The sequence below is a fragment of the Helianthus annuus genome, chromosome 15, assembly GCF_002127325.2.
Source record: "Helianthus annuus cultivar XRQ/B chromosome 15, HanXRQr2.0-SUNRISE, whole genome shotgun sequence".
NCBI classification, from domain to species: domain Eukaryota; kingdom Viridiplantae; phylum Streptophyta; class Magnoliopsida; order Asterales; family Asteraceae; genus Helianthus; species Helianthus annuus.
The window spans coordinates 3,307,501-3,327,740 of NC_035447.2; the positions used below are offsets into that span (position 1 = coordinate 3,307,501).

Here is a 20,240-nt window from a genome sequence, read left to right on the forward strand (position 1 = left end):
CTTACCCCAAAGATTAACCGAATTAATAATTAAGTGGCCATAACCCTCCTAATATTACGTCAATCTCATTCCTTTAATAAATTAAAGTTAAATATTTTGCATTAGGTGACTACGTTACCATGTCATTTTCATCCGTAGATGAACGGCGAACGGTCTATGGCTACTTTGTATACTCCGCATGATTTAGATAATTGTTCAAATAAATAAATGATCTAGACTGGTTTTCATAGTTTTTTTTTTTTTTTTAAGTTACGTCTTAAACTCTACACACGTGTATTAATTAAATATAATAAAATCATACATAATTCAAGTTAAACCATATAGTCATATCTTCTCTTTTACCCGTAGTTAATAAGTTATAAAATGAGTTGATTTGTATATTATTAGTTTATTACATTACAAAATACTAGAATTTGTAATTTTAATATATTTTTATTTAAAAGTTTTTATTCCATACCAAATTATTGGTTGGTACATGGTATGTCTACGTGAAACATGCTAAGTTGGTTTGGGTTCCCCTTGAAGCAGTTATGTATGTGTGTGTGGGTCATGAGTTCTACATGAATTTGTCCACTTGTGAAGGTGCGCCGCTTCTTCTTGTAACTTGGACTTATATTTTTTTAAACAGTAAGATTCTATAATTATAAAATAAGGCCAGTATATGTTATAAAAATCCTATAAGCAGATACAAAGTTCGAAAGAAAATTACACTACAAACCCCCAATTTATGAAAATTTTAAAGTATAATGTCTCTTATGTTGAAATCTACACATCTCTCTCATATCAAGTTCTTAAATTTCGATCTCTCTTTGAGCCATAAAAAGGAATTTTAATAGTATGTCTTCCATTGTTTTTGTCATAGAAGTGTTCGTGTCTTCGAATTCTTTTAGATTCCTCCCCTTCCAAATTTCCCATATAGTCGTTAAAACTTAAAAATACCATTTCGGTAACTTTTCTCCAATCTTTAGATCCTGCGAATATATTTGTGTATGCTAATACTTTGCCATGGAAGATGGCTTATTATAATAACAAGAGTAAATTGAAATTTTACACCATGGTCTTTGGGCCTGCTGACATCTTTATCTCCTATTTAAAAAAAATGATGTCTTACTCCCGACAAGTCTCGATTGCATCGAACTTGGCCTCTGACACATAACGTTGTTAAATGTCAACGATTCTAAGCAACAGTCAAAGGGTATATTTGTCATTTCCACACGTTTTTACTTAGCTCATCCATTTCCAAACCTCTTTATATGTATCCTGGTCTTATCTCCCCCCCCCCAAACCCCCCAAACCTTTCACACTCAAGAACAGGACCTAGACACTTCCATCTCCGACGAAGTCGGTTTGGTGGTCCAGTAGCAGAGGCAAAACCGCTTGAAATACCTAGGTGTAAAGAAATTCGTCGTTAAAAAAACTAGAAAGAAGTGATAATAAAATATGCCATCACCAAATTTCGAAACATCTTAAGTTCAAAAGTGGTTTTAAAATCGGGTTAGATATGCTCGAATTCGAATATATTTTACTTTTTTTTGTTATAAACAAATACCTAAATTCTTTATTTTGTTTTAGCTATATTTTCTCATATTCTCTTTTTTATTCCAATTAAAATTCCCTTTCACTAAGTCAAAAATCAAACAAACCGATCCCAATAACTCGAATCAAGTCATATCTCAAATAAACTTGATCCGAATAACTAGATATAGACGTAAAACTTTTAATTCAAATAAAATTGAAGTGAATTGATAATTATAATTCTTATTCAACGATATAGACGTAAATCTTATTTGAAACAATACACCTTTATTTAATAAACACATTTCCTCTAGAAAAACCATATCGTTGCAATGTGTATCGGATGAACAAAGCTAATAGGTTTCATTCATCTTCATCTTTTAACATCTTTAAACGAATTTAGTTCTGACGGTTTTTCTGTTTCAACAGCATTTCACGAAGCTCAGCTGCGTCAATCTCGTTCGTTTGTCCCTCCGGCTTGTAGTAACCGGTTATTGGATCCGGAACCCATGGAGTCGATTTCTTCGATTCTTCACTTGCTTTCGCCATCATTGCCACTCCGGTTCCCCTAATGCTTCCGGATACACTCCCTTGTGTCACAGTCGCAAATCCACGTCTAAACAAAATAATTAAAAAAAGTAACGTCAAATTTTTATTTATTTGTTTATTATTTATTTAACAACAATTCCTATATGTTTTTTAGAATAAATACACCACAATTTGCATACTATACAACATATCACAAAAATTATATTGTCAAATTTTTATTTTTTTTTAGAGTTAATTACATAGTTAGTCCCTATGGTTTGCACAAAGTAACATACTTAGGTACTAATAGTTTAAAATCACATTCTAGGGTATTAACTTTTCATTTTGTAACGTTTGGAGGTATTAACGTTATTTGTATGTTTAAAATCACATTCTATTAGTACCTAAGTATGTTATTTTGTGCAAACCACAGGGATTAACTATGTTAATACCCTAGAAGTTAATGCCTCCAAACGTTACAAAATGAAAAGTTAATACCCTAGAAGGTGATTTTAAACTATTAGTACCTAAGTATGTTATTTTGTGCAAACCACAGGGACTAACTATGTAATTAACTCTTTTTTTTATTTATTATTTATTTATTTAACAAAAATTCCTATATTGTTTAGAATAAATACACCACAATTTGCATATTGTACCACATATCACAAAAATGTATCGTCAGATTATTTATTTAACAACAATTCCTAGATTTTTTAGAATAAATACACCACAATTTGCATACTATACAACATATCACAAAAATCTTAGGATGAAACAATCGCTATGATTATTAAAATTGTCTAACAAAAACCAAACAATGAATCAACAAAAATATTTAATCTGAGACATATATAAATCATAGAATTAAACTACAACGCAAAATTACCTAACGACGATGAAGGTTGAGACGAGTTTAACGCTAGCCATTGCGACGAATGAAGATTTGAATCGTATCGTTCTAACGGTAGCGGTAGAAGGTCTAGAAGCTTTAAGAATGGAGAACTTGAGTTGAAGTTGGAGTTAGTTATGGATGAATGAAGAATGAGAATGAGAATGGGGTGGTATTTATAGAGAATGGAAGGAAGAAGGGGTGAAAGTGGGCCGGGTCAAGGAAGTGGACTAATGGGGCCAGGTGTCCATAACAAGTTGTGAAGAGACGTTTGTTTTAACGTTTTTAAACATTAAAAGGTCGTTATACATTTTTGATGTAACATGCTAGTTCTAGAGTCGTCTATTGCAACTCACGTGCGGTACGTGAATTCGAGATCAGTTAGGGTGTTAAATAGGTCATGATCGTGTGCTGATGCCTGGTAGGTCAAACTCAAACACGACACGACTATTTATCAGTTGACTTAAATAAAGGCGTCCCGCCAAACCAGTTTATAATGCGTCCTGCTTAATTCACCAAAGAAATCGGCTTCCACAAACCGGTTTGGACTTGACCCAACATGACGATTCATAGCCTCGCTTCCTGAAACCTGTTTAGACCTGACCCGATTTGTAAAACATGTCAAAAAACCGGTTTGAACCCGAGCCCACTAACCGATAGGTTGACCCAAGAACGACGCATTTGACTGAACGTGTTTTCAGGTTTGTCCAGAAACTAATTTAGACTCGTTTATACGAATAAATTAAAACTTTTAAATCTGGAGTTACGTTAATGTCGTATCAGATTTTAACATCGATAAAATTGGTAATATTAACCCGCTAATCGAACTAGTGAATTGTATTCATCGACGTCCTTTCAATAGAATCGAAAAATATGAAAATTAAATCATTAAAGTCGAAGAATATGAAAATTAAATATATGTTTGACTTGTTTATTTTATTTGCACCTTGCGTTGCAAGATAGACAGGGGGAGATAATATATAAATTTATTAAAGTTAAAAATAAAAATTATACATTTCTTGTACCTAACTTTTCTGTGAGGTTTCTTACACGTATGTTATTATACCCAATAATGTAACTTGTATATTGATTAACTATGTTAGTAATATAATATAAATATTGTATAAAATAAAATGTGTAAAACAAATTGTTTTTTTTTTTTTTTTTTGCAAAAAACAAAAAAAAACTGTACAAAAAGTTATATAAATTTTGTCCCCAATAATATAATCTGATAAACAAAAAAAATATGTGCGTACGTTAAAATTGTATAAAAATACTTATTCTTATAATACAACATTTCATGGTTTTTATCTAAACGTGTATTGCACCAGGTGGATGGACAACAACATTTTTAAATCTCTAAATATTTATTTGTATAAAAAAGGGCTTTTATTTTGATGTTTAGTTGTTGTATAAAATATCTATTTTGGCGTGTATAAAATATTTTAACAAATGTCGAAGTTGTATGGATGATAACATTATTGTGTAGTTAAATGAAACATCTCCACAATAATGCATAAATGCAATATAATAGTATTGGTGGTTTACATATGTCTACAACATAGGGGACTCCGGTTTACAACCACTCTAATTTTTCTTTTAATTACATATATTCTTGTCCTCCAAATAATTGGCTTTTAGTATATGTATTCTAGTAGCAAATGGGAAAAATAAAATGCTTTATGAATGGATTGGAGAAACAAAAAACAATAATGTTGAAGTATAAACTTATTAGGAAGGTGGTTATGATTGAGTCGAGTCGTTTCTTTGTCATCTTAAGTTTTAAGTTACGCTACAAATGTTATAGAAATCTTTCATAAACCTAACTGAGTGCAACCTTGAAAAATAACACTCCATCAAACGTTATAGAAATCTTTCATAATAAAACGAATTGAGTGCAACCTTGAAAATCACACTCCAAAGCACAGTTTAATGTTAGAGATAAAAATGTAGGATGTGTGTAGATGTTATAAGTGTTTAACGAATCGGATTTTGAGTTTCGAATATTGAATTTGAATACAATTAAGAAAACATGAATCAAATTCGTACTGACATTTGATTCGAATTTGAATTGGTTCGGTTTAAAAAGATAAAGATATATTTCAATTTAAAACGCTCATATTATTAAAGGCATGTATAAAAATAAACTATATATATTTCGAATATGAAATTGGAGATCGTAAATTCAAATTCAATTCAAAAGTTGCAGCTAATGCAAATTTGAAAAAAAAAATAGAAAATAAATAAATTTGAATCCCCGTCGAATCGAATTTAGAGTTTTTAGCATGTAGAGATAGATTCGAATTCCCATAGAGTTTTTAACATGTAGAGATAGATTCAAATTTCCAACAAGCTCACACATGTAGTTGCACGTCTACCTGCTATCCTTATATAATTTGTCCTGTTGATTGGAATGAAATAAAAAAATTTATGTAAAAAATAAATAAAATTTAAACACAAATCCATAGCACAACGAAAAAGTCTAACATGATGAGATGGCGAGTGTTAACCTACCCTGTTAATTTGTTTTGCCCTGTTAATTATGATTTAAATTTAAGGTTTTTAGTGTAATTTATTTTTAAGGGTGGAGGGTATAGTCAAACAATTTTGGGTGTTTGAGTGAAATTCTACCCAATAATATTATGTCATGTCAACTCCTCATTTTACTCCCTATTTTACACTCAATCACTAGGTATAGTTAAACACCCCTCAATTAAAAAAAAATCATTGGTCCATCCTATCTCTCTCCTCTCAATTCATTGGTGAACAATCACCGAATTTTGGGTTCTCTCTCCAAGTCACCGTATAAGTCAAACAGGTGGGGGTGGTCACCGATCGGTGACTTCAACTCACCGCACCACTCACCGCTCCTTATACCCTCCACCCTAACTTAATTAGGGGTTTTAAATAAGTCATATTAACCATGTTGACACACATAAAAAACAACACAAACCCAAAAACACCTTTGACATAACACAACACACGTATTTGTGGTTCACAAAAATAACGTATTTTGAACCCGATCTTATTTAAATTCCAACGTGTAGAAAACAATAGTTTAAAATTACAAAATAAGAAAAAAAAAATGAATACATATGTATACAAGACAATTATGTTTAAACTAAAAAATATGATACTTTTTTCTCTTTAATTTTCAAAATTTTGGGTGACAACAATATCTAATAGTAGTAAACAAATGAATAATCGTACAACATTCCATGTACACTAACATATACAGTTTTTAGTCAGGAACGATCTTTTTTTAGTAAGGGGAAGGTACCCATCAAAATACAAGCAAATACATTTATTTAGTAAAGGACAATACCCCCAACTAGATACGAGCATATACTTCATTATTGATGAATTGATCATATGTTGTGGAGGACTCGAGTCATTGTTTTATGAACAAAGCATTCATCTCTTTGATTCATTTACAAGTTTCAGTTATGTTTACAGTTTTTCGGTTTCAGCAACATTGCCCGGAGGTCCACCGCATCAGCTTGGTTCGTTTGGTCCTCTGGTCTGTAATGACCGGTTACTTACTGGATCTGGAACCCATGGGGTCGGTTTCTTCGATTCCTCACCTCCTCTTTTCACCATTGCAATTCCACTCGCTTTCACAATGCCAAACAAACTGCATTGTGTCGTCGTTGTGAATCCACGCCTGTTAAAATTATAAAAAAAAACATAATGATCATGTTAGTAATAAATCATGGACGAAAACGGTATGAGTCCATTGATGTGAAAAAAAACCCGCACTGTGTCTTCGCTGTGAATCCACGACAATACGAGTTCATTGATGTAAAACTTACCTCAAAACGGTGCTTCGATTCGGGTGTTTAAACTTCCAATAAAAAAATCAAGTCATTTTGAGCACTGTTTCGAGGTAAGTTTTACATCAATTGACTCGTATAGCTGTTTTGGTTAGAAGCTTTTAAACATCTGTTTGTAATTCAAAAAAATTGAGTTAAGTTTTTTTAAAACCGGATCGGTGGAGGAAAAATATGTGAAAGGTTTGACTTGCGGGGGGAATATTCAAAAGTGAGACTGCCAATGGCCAATGGTGTCTAATAGAGATTATTACTGACCAATTTCCCGTTTTTTTTCCTTTCAAAACCAATTTTATATAGAGAACTGCAACAACCCCAAAAAGCACTTTAACGTAGTGTATCGATGATTTAATGCAATAGTAGGGTGGGTGGTTATGTAACTTCGTTTTGTATCACATTTAAAACAAAATATACAAGTGAATTGTGTGGTTATCAAGTATTATTGGTTCTTAAATTAACAACATTTAAAACTCTTTACATCGATCAAACTAAAACATTTTTTCACTTTTTTTTTTTCATCCTTAAACTCATGTTTTGAATTTCGAACATTAGCACAAAATTACCAAGAGAGAGTTGATCCGCTATCAAAGTTGAGATGATCTTAACGTTAGCCATAGCACCTATTGAGAATTTGAATGATAGAAATTGAATAGAACCCTTGGAATCAAAATATATGATGATGAATGGATAAATAATGCATTAACGGTATTTATAGAGAAAACTTTTATAAAGATATAATAATTTAATAAATTTTTATAAGAGTTTACTGTTTTTTGCTTGCAAAATGGACGTCAAACTTTGTGTCCACATGTCCCATTTGACCGTGCAAGTGGCCTGGTTGCTTCTTGACTTCTACAAGTAAAATAAAAGTCAAACGACAACTTGCATCTTTATCGAATGTTTTCGGTTTTAAAAACCATATTGTGTTATAAACAATTTATATATAAACTGATTTTAAATAAAATATAGAACTATTATTATTTCTATGTTGGTATGTTTGATAATGGGATATTGGATTTAAATAACCATAACTTTCACCAATTGACCGATAGCATTCCTCACTTTCGATATGTATCACACCACTCTCAACTTTCAACTTATTGGATGATAACACTTCCAAACTAACTGAACCATAATCCAGTTAGTTTATTTTTGCTTATGTGGCACTTGTGTGGTGATATATGCGGCATCTGAAGTGGAATTTTTTGATGACGTGTAGCTGATATGGCGCCTGACTTGGTTTTTTTGATGATGTGGCAGTTGGCATGACATCTGACTTGGCTTTTTTGATGACGTGACAACTGATGTCAGCAAACTAGGTTAGTGTTGGGAGTCCTATCGGCCAATAAATTAAACGTTGGAGTGGTTTAGTACAAATCGAAAGTTAAGAGTGATAGAGGCCAATTAGTGAAAGTTAAAGTTATTTAATTCCAATATCACTTTAATAATATAAATACTAATCTTAATAAAACATAGAGTTAATTACAAAGTTAGTCCCTGTGGTTTGCACAAAATAACATACTTAGGTACTAATAGTTTAAAATCATCTTCTAGGGTATTAACTTTTCATTTTGTAACGTTTGAAGGTATTAACTTCTAGGGTATTAACATAGTTAGTCCCTGTGGTTTGCACAAAATAACATACTTAGGTACTAATAGAATGTGATTTTAAACCTAAAAATAATGTTAATACCTTCAAACGTTACAAAATGAAAAATTAATACCCTAGAATGTGATTTTAAACTATTAGTACCTAAGTTTGTTACTTTGTGCAAATCACAGGGACTAACTATGTAATTAACTCTAAAACATATATCAATCATAATGAAAGAACAATGAATCTAGCCAACTCCAACTAATTTAAAATACTTGGCATATATGAGTTATTAAAAAGTCAAATTGTGATAAACAAGTTACCAAATTTGTCAAAATAATGAAGATACCCCCTTAATGGGTTTGGGAATTTTTCATTTATAGGCTCTCAAGAGCCACTTATCCCATTCTTTGATTCATGTTCTTATACTTATATTATTTTATAACTTTCATGTATTATTAACCTTTATTCAAAGCAATAACCGAATAAATTCAGTTGGTTTGCGAAATAGAATATAACGAGGATTAAAAAAGAAATATAGTTTTGTATATATTAGTTTATGTGATTTCTTATAGTTGTTAGATAGTTGATAAGAGTGTCCATTAACAAGAAAACTTGTATTAATTTTTTATACATGTATGATATGTTGTCAATCAATGACAAACCTATTATGATGACCATGAACGAGAAACAACTATTTATCATGTCAAATGCATAAGTGGCATGTTTCACCTTATAAATAACCTATCCTTTTATACACACACTAATGTGGACAAAGTGGTTTTACCACTTCAGACTTTCATTCACACCAAACTTCCAACATCTCGTTTATGGTCATCGTACTAGGTTTGTCGTTGATTAACAATCTATCCATACATTTATGAAAAACTAATATAATATTTCTTGTTAATACTAGGTATCACTCACAAGCATACTCTTATTATCACATTAATATATTATAGAAACCAACGGAATTTATTCGATTATTGCTTTGAATAAAGGTGTGTATGTGTCATGGGTTATTAGTATATGAAAGTTATAAACTAGATATAAGGATAAGAACATGAATTAAATAATGGGGTAAGTGGCTCTTGGGAGCCTATAAGTGAAAACTTTCACATACGATTACATCATACGAACTGAACACACCGTCCCGGAAACGACATGAAGGGCGGCGTTGTATGGGGCGGCATCTTTTCCACCAGCGTGGAGTGAAGTTTGGTGTTAACGTGTCATGGTGCAGTTGGTGTGGATCAGTGGCGGAACCATAACGATTTAGTTAGGGGGTCATCATAAGCTTATATTCTATACTGATTCAAATTAGGGGGTCCATCTCTAAGTTTGTTATTCAAAAACTCAAAATTTATAAATAAAAATTCAAAAAGTTCCAATGACCGGAGGGTCAACGGACCCTCTTGACCCCCCTCTGGTTCCGCCCCTGGCATGGATTATAGTCGTTGCACACCAACGAGTCTTTGAAAAAAAAATTAATTTAAAAAAATATTAACTCACCTCTATAAAAAAAACTCAACCTTTTCCACCTCATTTCTTTTACCCAACTCGAAACTTTATAAAATCTCTCTACCTTTTATAAAAAATGTATCCACAAACTGCAATTTCGATCCGATCAATCCCTATGGTGTGGCAAAATACCGAACACTACCTCGCCTCCACCGTCTCAAGCGAGTCAACTCGTTATCCCGGTCTGAACGTATTAGTGTACAATCAACTTCTTACAAACCTACCTTTTATGTTTCCGTCACAAATGAAAGCTCAATAATTAATTAAAAAATGTGTAACGTATCTATACTATATAATAAAAGAAACCATTTGAATGACACATGTCGTTCTATGAGGTTGTCTCAATTTGATAAAAAGTTTTTTTTTAAATATTATTTGAGTATAATTATATCTATTGTTAATGATAAATTAATACCTTAAAAAACTTAATCCGATATAATATGAATACGAACAAACTTTATAATTTAAACAAATAAATGATATTGTCAACGTTGTCAACAAATATCAATTATCAATTTTTTTCTTCTATTTTTTTATGTTTAATTCCTTTCTTTTTATTTAATTTATTATATTCTAACTTTGTTGATTCACTTTCTCTTTATTAATGTTTTTGAATGGCAAAAGTCACACTAACATACTACTAAATGACGCCAAATAAATCATAACAAGAATCTCTAACACCTAGCCAAAGCTGAAATGACCTCTTTATTAATTTTAATCTGTCACTCATTATACTAATTCCAATTTAATAAGCTTTATGAGGTGTTAAAATTCACACACCATTCCCACCTCTCTCTCTATATACATGGATATATAAAAAAAGAGATAGAATGAAAAGGTTGTGAAAATAAGAATTTAAGGATGTGAGAATAAAATGAGTCTTATGAAATTGTATCTTTGTTTACAGAGATTGTTTTTATTATCTTTTAAAAGGCTGGTGTAAATATAAACTATAACAATATATATGTTCTGATTTTTATAGTAAAGACGACGTATCATAAGATATTTTTATAAAATGCAAATTTAGCATCTAATATATATATTTTAATCACAAATTTTGTTTGGAAGATATATATATATATATATATATATATATATATATATATATTAGTTTCTAATAGCAAATAATACGTATATTGTATTCGTAAGCTTCCGTATTTAAAAAAAACTAAATTTAATATTCATAAGCTTTATCTTTAAAAAACTAAATTTCAGTTGAATATATCAAGTATAGGTGCTTGGTGTCTTTATAGATACATATATTTATTATTTAACTAAGTTTTCTCATTATCCACATATCTATATCATTTAATAAAAGTCACATGTCACTCTTTAGTGTTTTACATTTTTGTTCAACCCGTGTATTACACGGGGTTATAACCTAGTTAACAACTCAATGAAAGTCGCAAAAGATAAAACAATTAAAAAAGGTAACGCATTAAAAACTTAATGAAAGTCGCAAAAGAAAAATAAAATAAAACAATACTTATATTTAAGTAGTGGGCTACTCTGCAAGCCCGGTTAATTCCAAGCCCATTAATTAAAACGTAGCCCAATATAAATCCAACTGCATTTTATTTTAGTTTTACCTCTAAATTGTCGCCCGTGGTTTTTTTTTTTTTTTTTTTGAACGTATACATTTGTGTCATGTGGGTTCGCACAAAATATATCGCAGTGGTGCAAGGTGCAGCCGATATATGCTTTCTCGGTTCAAGACATTCTGTGCATATGAGTTCTACAGCGGGTCAGCCAAACGGAGGAAAGCGTTTCAAGCCAGAAATGATGCTGTCTTTAATCAAAAGCCGGCTGCGCTGTCAAAGGTAATAGAAGAGGTGATACAGGTTGACTTTGTTTATATTTCTTCTTTTGGTGGGATCTGGTCATAGGTACCAGTTTTTGTAATTGATGGGTGCCTAAGTGTCTTGCTTGGGTGCCTTTTAATGAATTTTGGTTGGCCTTTCAACAAAAAAAAAAAGTATGGGTACAAAAATAAAGTAGTGACTGGTTCTACATAATTGTCAACACGTCTACCTGCCAATCCCATCTGAAATCCTTGCTTCAACCAAATGGAAAATCTAAAAACACCAATACATATTTTAACAAATCCGATTGAAAATCTAAAAACTGGAACATCTGTTACATATTTTATTTTTAACTCATAACCAAACTGCACAAGCAAGACATGTTTAGTCACATATCAACTTCTCACGAGTCCATCTCTCAAGCTAAACAAGAAGCCTCTATCGACCACCATTAAATAACACCAATACATAATATATAAGAAATACGTGAAAACCCGAACACAAGCAGCAGTGGTACACAAGACGAGAGCCACCGGAAGGGGTATCTTGGGTCATTTTCATCGCCTTCATACTTTATATGATCACCATTGGCATAGGGGTTACCAGATGTGGCTTTTGTCCCTTTCTTGCTGGCAATACTATTGGTGGAATTCATTAAACAATGCAAGTTGTATGCACGACAGTGAAAGCAAACAATCATCAACGCACCCTGGATGGATAAGGGGTCGAAACAGTTGTAACGTCTTCCACCTGCTCGGGTTTTTGGTTTGGCTTCCATAGAATTTAGGACGGGGGCTCGCTCCATTAGATTAGTAGGATGACAATATCCGCCTGACAATATCACGTTAACAGATCATTAATTAATAATGGTATATTTAACGGATTAAATACATATCGTGTTAAGTACGCTAACAAAACAACATTATTTCAATTAGAATCAATATTTTACATGAAATGATTTACAAGGTTTAATAAATTTAGTGATAATTAAACTAACATAATTATTCTCATCAAGTAAACTGGACTAGCTGTCTTGCAAATCAGAAAATTTTAAATACCTTGAGTATATCCTTAAAACCATGATCATCTATGATAATCACTAAAAATATAATGGATCAAATTATTGTTATCGAACATTATCTATCACAAGAATTGAAATAACAAAAGTTATAATCTCAAAGCAAGCACAGACTATTACTAACCAAGGGATTTCCAAACCATTTGGTAAATTATAAAAGGGATCAAGATTGCTAACACTCTTAACAAAACACCAACCTGTAGACCGAAAAAATGTTGATTATATCAGAGGTCAGACAAACTTATTGTCCAATCTTTTTGTGTATACAATTAATCTCAAAGCAAGCAAAGACTATTACTAACCGAGATTGCCAAACCATTTGGTACATTGTTTGGTCAGACACACTAATTGTCCTAATGTTCGTTCAATCATTTTGTGTATACAATTAGTATCAAAGCAAGCACAGACTATATTACCAATGTTTTCAGGACCGGACCGGAGGACGACCCGGTCGCCTTACGGGGTCAAAGGTCGGACCGGTCCGATCGGTTCGACCGGATTTAAGACCCGGATTACGTCATAAATTAATATATATATATATATATATATAATATCTTTCTAGAATTCTTGTTATATATAATTTTAGAACCTAATACAAAAATATATTTAAAAATGTAACAAACATTCTAAATATTATGGAATCAGATAAAATAAGCAAAGTTCTATTTTTATTTCAAGTTCTATATTTAAATAAAAATAAGATGAAGAATAATAGTTAACATTAAAAAATAAAGAAAAGGTAAATAATTGTTTAGTGTTTCCAATGTCATTGTGGACATTGTGGACTTCAATAGACTTTTAAATTGAGTTTTGGTTTTCCATTAAATATCAAAAGTACGATAGGTTTACTTTGCTTTTTCACCCCACTGATATTAAAGAAAAACACTGAGTAAGTTTTCCGGCCACTATCGTTCTCTCCGGCAATGGCATCTTCAAATATCCTGTCTCTTTCTCCCAGTGTTTTTAGAACCGGACAACGAACCGGTTAGCATAGTGATTCACTCGTCGGAACTCAGAAATAAATAAATTACGTTGAAACCGGTCCGACCATTCACCGATTTTCCGGCCGAACCGCCGGCCGCCGGCCCAACTGCCGGCCAACTGCAAGAACGGTTTGCTGTAGGGAACCGGACCGGTCGGACCGGCCGGTCCGGTCCGGGTTTGAAAACATTGTATATTACTAACCGAGGGATTTCCAAACCATTTGGTAAATTATAAAAGGGATCACGATTGTCAACAATATGCTCTTAACAAAGCACCAACCTGTAGACCGAAAAAATATTGATTATATCAGAGGTCGGACACACTTGTCCTAACCATCACCATCTTTTCAAGAAAAAAACCACCTTTATAAAGAAAAAAAAATTAGAAGGTATTAAGCTTTATGGAAATGAAAGGAATAAATATAGTATCTACCATTTCAGGTTTATATTAATTTAGGAGGATTATTATATATAAGGTATTAAAAACCAAAGGGCGGCATGCAATTAGATGGGACAATCCTATAGCACTTAAAAGAGCAATTTCTATATAGGATAGGAATATAAGGGGATCGTGTGTTTCTTCAATATGTTCAGCTATGTATCTAAATTCTGGTTTTAGTTAAGCTACGTATTTAAGGGTAGGCAACTCTCAAGAAACGTAACAATTTGTTCAAAAACATCAACATTAATGTCAAGCCTTCTTCGTCTGTCTCTTCAAAAACATCAACAGCATAGTCAAGCCTTCTTCTCTGTATTTAAAAACCAGTCCCCTGAAACAAGTAAAAATAATTCATTATTATAATTCACAAATATGAACAAACTCTGACAAGCTAAAACGTTCTCGCACCGACGAGAAGCGATCAACACACAATATCTGAGTCGTAAATTAACTAACCCCCGCGTTGCGGGTGCGGGGGTCGTAAAACCATGCTAAGCAGTAAGCAGACGACAACCAATACCGATAAAATCGAAAAACAAAATGCCAATACCGTCACATGATGTAAAATTTAACAAAAGATGTAGCCAAACTTGAATTTATAGAGAAATTTTAACTCAAAAGACCCAAAAGAAAGAAAAAAAGACAGTTTTTAGTTCCAAAAATAAAGTTTATAAGCATGAGGACTAAAAAGAGTTTAAAACAATCTGATTGCTGTTCTTTGCATTGACAAAGACATTGGAGTGATGGCACTATTGTAATTATGTATAAAAGGAAGTTCTTTTTGGTTACTGTAGACAAGAGTCTTCCTTAATTGTTATTATAGAGTAATTCATGATCTCAATTAGGCACTAAAACACAATCATTACCCCCAAGTTTCAACAACGCCTATTCAGGTTCAAACATACGCGCTACAATTACACTATGCCTAAACAAGCATGAAACAGTCCTAACAACTGAAACAAGCACAAGTCAAAGACTTATAACATTAACAACCTGATCCTAAACAACTATAAGAATAAAACTCAATCCCTAACCATTTCTCCCAAAAACAATTTGACAGCCAGAATCAACACATTCATTAACCACCAAAAGCATGAACATACCTGATGATCATCACTAAAGAATCATATTTCTTTTAAACTCTTCAAAAAATGCCCTTTGATCGTCTGGAATTGGCAAAACACGAATCACGCTGTCATCCATTGATATGAACGGTGTTGCACGAGTCTAAAATAACAAAAGGAGCAGTTTAGTAAAAAGATAAAATAATAATCATAGTTTAAAAGACACTCACATTTGTTATATCCTCATAAGCGTCTTGTTCAAACGTTGCGAGAATGAAGTTATCATGAAACGAGTCTTTCAACACCTGCTTGACACACTCTATTCTGTCAATAATGATGGGAACTGCTTGACGATCCTCTAGATCATCCCCATGATAGCAAGAAGATAACATGTTTAAAACGCTGTGGCAAACCGGACTCCATTTGTCCTTGATACAAACTCTGATTTCATCCAACACGCCTCTGTTCCATAAAAAAATTGTTAATCATGTTTATGTCGTAAATTATATGTAATTCATACTTACTCAGTAGTCAAGAGTACGATGTTGTAGACACGAAGACACCCACATAAGACATTTATAGGTTCAATCATAGTTATTAAAAGCGCACGCTTTTGGCGCCTAGGCGAATTTTTTGAGCAAAGCGCATTCATTGCGCTCCTTATTCCTAGGTAATTTTAGCGCAATTAATACTGAATTGCTGATAAACATTTTTTTAATTCGTAGATTCCTGATGTTCTGGAGTATTTATAGGGATTTCCAGCCGATTATATCTCTAATAATCCAGATCTCAGTTCGAATTCTTCAAATCCAAATTAGTATATTTATGATTTAATTCTACATGTTCCTGATAAATAGGGATATTATTTTTATAATTTGTAAACTCCTCATATTCTGCAGTGTATTTCTGATTTGATATTGTTTTTGCCAGCTGGTTATTTCTGATTTAGTTCTGATTTTGCATTCACAATGTAGTGTTTTTGTTTTCATTTTAATTCTGCATATAAAGTTTTTCTTATCAAACTTAGTATTTCTCAATTAATTTCTGTATAGAGATAACTAGGTTGACCTTTAGTTCTCTGTTTTACCAACTTATAAAGTTTGTTTGTTTTTTTTATTGATTGAAATCTTGTGTTGTCAAACATCCGATTTGGTACTTTTTTGTTGAAGATTATGGTATTAGAATATTTTGGTATGTGAAAAAGATGTTATTTTCCATTACATAATGTATTTTAAATTTTTATATGTTAGTGCGCTTTTTTTTTCTCGGGCCCACGCTTTTTTTGCGCCTTTCGCCTAGTCCCTAGGCGGAGCCTAAGCACCTTGAGTGCGCCTAGCGCCTTTAATAACTATGGGTTCAATGTCTTCATCCACAGCCCAAACCAAAAAGGAAGCGTCGCACAACACGTATGCGGTTCCAAACAGACCAAAACATTCTCTCACAAACTTCAACTGCTTAGAAGGCTTGTCATCAACAAACTGCAAGATCTTCTCGTCTTTAACACGTTGTCTAACAACAACGCCATGCTTTCTGAAGAGGTTAACCTCATTAATAACCATGGCACCATCTATCACGGTTATGACTGGCTTAAACCGAGCCTTAAAAAAAAAAACAAATCAATATATAAACTTTAAAATGAAAAAAATAAAGATACTAAGAAAGATTATGTACATTTCTCACTGCTGCGCTTTCATAGACTTCCTTCCTAAGGGTTGCGAAAAAATATTTGTTATACTTTGGAAGAGACAGCACCTCTCTCATGCACGCCTCCGCACTGAGATAGTGCGGAGGGTGATTGCAAACACGTGGTATACAAACCATGTTGTCTGCAATCTGAGAGTTTCGATGGTGCTTCCAGAACCTCGAAGAAATACTTTCTATGGTACACTTTGTTGTTTTTAACGAAACCTTAGCAACGCCGATAAGTGCTTGAATCAAGGGAACCGGTTCTTTCTTGTGCTGTATAGTCCATTTAATAAAAGAATCGTCAACGAGGACTACAACACAATCAGGATCAATCTTCAGTCTCCTTTTCCAGTCATTGATGAACTCTACACTTCCGACTGTCAAATGCTTCGGCAAAATCAAATCGACATCGATATCAATTTCTACAGCCATCTAAAAGATCTAAACAAATCTCTATTAAAATCATCATATAACACCTTAAGTGTTGTTTAATCGTCAAATAAACTTAAAAAAAAATAGAATCATGCATAAAACTGCTACAGCAGAACAAGAAAAAACGTTAAAAATCAAAACACAATGGTAGATCGATACCAGTAGTAGAGCAATAAATATACTAACAGATCAAACATAACACAGTTCAAGGTATCAATCAAAACGCAACAATCATCTTGTAATAATCAGATGAAAACTTAAGTCTAAGTCGATCGAAAACTGACATATTCAAACAAAAGACTATTCAAAACCAAGATCTTAACAGATCATTGTTTAAGTAATCATGAGATCGAATAGCACGCAAAACTACTTGCATATTAAGCCACCCGCTGATCAAAAATTCAGTCTAAATCAATCAATAACTAACAGATCAAACATTATAACAGATCTATAACATAAACCAAAGACTCAAACATAAAACATATATTAAAAGCCACCTACCGATCAAAAATTCAGTCTAAATCGATCGAAATCCTAACAGAATAAACAATATATCAGATCTATAACACTCAGACATAAAACATACATCAAAAGTCACCTACCGATCAAAAATTAAGCCTAAATCGATGAATAACTAACAGATCAAACAATATAACAGATCTATAACATAAACCTAACACTCAAACATAAAACATACATCAAAAGTCACCTACCGATCAAAAAATCAGTCTAAATCAATCAATAACTAACAGATCAAACATTAAAACAGATCTATAACATAAGCCTAACACTCAAGCATAAAACATACATCAAAAGCCACCTACCGATGAAAAATTCAGTCTAAAGCGATGAATAACTATCATATCAAACAATATAACAGATCTATAACATAAACCTAACACTCAAACATAAAACATACATCAAAAGTCACCTATCGATCAAAAAATCAGTCTAAATCAATCAATAACTAACAGATCAAACATTAAAACAGATCTATAACATAAGCCTAACACTCAAGCATAAAACATACATCAAAAGCCACCTACCGATGAAAAATTCAGTCTAAAGCGATGAATAACTATCAGATCAAACAATATCACAGATCTATAACATAAACCTAACACTCAAACATAAAACATACATCAAAAGTCACCTACCGATCAAAAATTAAGCCTAAATCGATGAATAACTAACAGATCAAACAATATAACAGATCTATAACATAAACCTAACACTTGAACATAAAACATACATTAAAAGCCACCTACCGATGAAAAATTCAGTCTAAAGCGATGAATAACTATCAGATCAACCAATATCACAGATCTATAACATAAACCTAACACTCAAACATAAAACATACATCAAAAGTCACCTACCGATAAAAAATTAAGCCTAAATCGATGAATAACTAACAGATCAAACAATATATGAGATCTATAACATAAACCTAACACTCAAACATACATCAAAGTCACCTACCGATCAAAAATTAAGCCTAAATCGATGAATAACTAACAGATCAAACAATTTAACAGATCTATAACATAAACCTAACACTCAAACATAAAACATACATTAAAAGCCACCTACCGATGAAAAATTCAGTCTAAAGCAATGAATAACTATCAGATCAACCAATATCACAGATCTATAACATAAACCTAACACTCAAACATAAAACATACATTAAAAGCCACCTACCGATGAAAAATTCAGTCTAAATCGATCGAAATCCTAACAGGATAAACAATATATCAGATCTATAACATAAACCTAACACTGAAACGTAAAACATATATTAAAAGCACATACCGATTAAAATATAGGTTTAAATCAATCAAAAAGTGAAAACGATATCACAGATCTATATAAACTGATTAAAACCCTAACCGATCAAACAAAAACAAAGATCTCACTAAATCGATCGAAATCTGAACAGAATAAACAATATATCAGATGTAAAACAGAAAGCTAATCATAACAAATAAATCAAAAAGAATAGTTACTTTGAGAGGATTGAACAACTCTGAGAAATTGAAGAAGATACGAAGAGGAACTCTTTGAGTGAAAGAAGAGATCAACTTTTGAGAGGGATAGAAGAGGAACAGTTTGAGTGAAGAGTGAAGTGGAATTGGGATCTAACAAACTCACAGAACACTTTTATTAAAAAGGCAGGAGGCCCGATACAAGCCTAACAGAGAAACAAACCATAACAACTCAGTAACAGCCTAGTGGGGCCCATGAGCGAACCAACCGACACAAAATACAAATAAAACAATTATCAGAAAATTAAAAAAAACTACAAAAACCTTGATGTAGAAAAAAATACAAAAGCTAACAAAATCTCGATGTAGAAAAAGAAATGATGGAAAAAGAAGAACAGAGAAAGTGTGGAATGAATGGGGTGGTGTGGGGCCATTTATAGTAGATGAAGGAAACCATTGTTATTATTTAATATTTAATATTTAATTTTTTTGAACGGCAAATTTGGATCACTGACGGATTACTGGAGTATCATCGTGCCACCAGAGGAACCACCCGATCATATCCATCTCCACTAAGCATAATGCCACACCAATTCAGGAGGAAACCCAATAAACATGGGAAAACCCCCTTATGAGAATCGAACCCATGACCTATTGGTCCTAAAGCCTTATCCCACCACCAAGATGCCACTAGGCTATAAAGCCATGGGCAATATTTAATATTAGTTATTTAGTGTTGCTAGTTTTCATTTAATGTTGTTATATCTGTGGTTTCCAAGATGTTAATTACTATTGGTATTTCTTTAATGAATAAATTAAACCAGAAAACCTCACTCTCTAACTTCATAACTTTTTTTTTTCGTAAAACGTTTTATTTAAATGTTATTA

General features: G+C 32.4%; 1 protein-coding gene and 1 long non-coding RNA gene across 5 annotated transcripts; both read right to left on the reverse strand.

The window, feature by feature from the left end:
* Nucleotides 1-1,727: 1,727 nt before the first annotated feature.
* LOC110910110 (protein SENESCENCE-ASSOCIATED GENE 21, mitochondrial) lies at nt 1,728-3,090 on the reverse strand. The gene is made up of 2 exons (XM_022154819.2): nt 2,933-3,090; nt 1,728-2,131 (listed from the first exon to the last, which is right to left on the reverse strand). The coding sequence occupies exons 1-2, from the start codon at nt 2,971-2,973 to the stop codon at nt 1,915-1,917; spliced, it is 258 nt and encodes an 85-aa protein (XP_022010511.1). The 5' UTR covers nt 2,974-3,090; the 3' UTR covers nt 1,728-1,914.
* Nucleotides 3,091-14,265: 11,175 nt separating this feature from the next.
* On the reverse strand, nt 14,266-19,681 carry LOC110910111. 4 transcript variants are annotated; one of them, XR_002575875.2, is made up of 6 exons: nt 19,374-19,681; nt 16,918-17,364; nt 15,771-16,844; nt 15,477-15,708; nt 15,286-15,409; nt 14,266-14,513 (listed from the first exon to the last, which is right to left on the reverse strand). It is a non-coding gene; the product is annotated as an uncharacterized LOC110910111 (long non-coding RNA). The 4 variants fall into 4 exon arrangements; XR_002575874.2 differs by having other exon boundaries at nt 16,918-17,373; XR_002575877.2 differs by having other exon boundaries at nt 16,918-17,309; nt 19,374-19,680.
* Nucleotides 19,682-20,240: the final 559 nt, after the last annotated feature.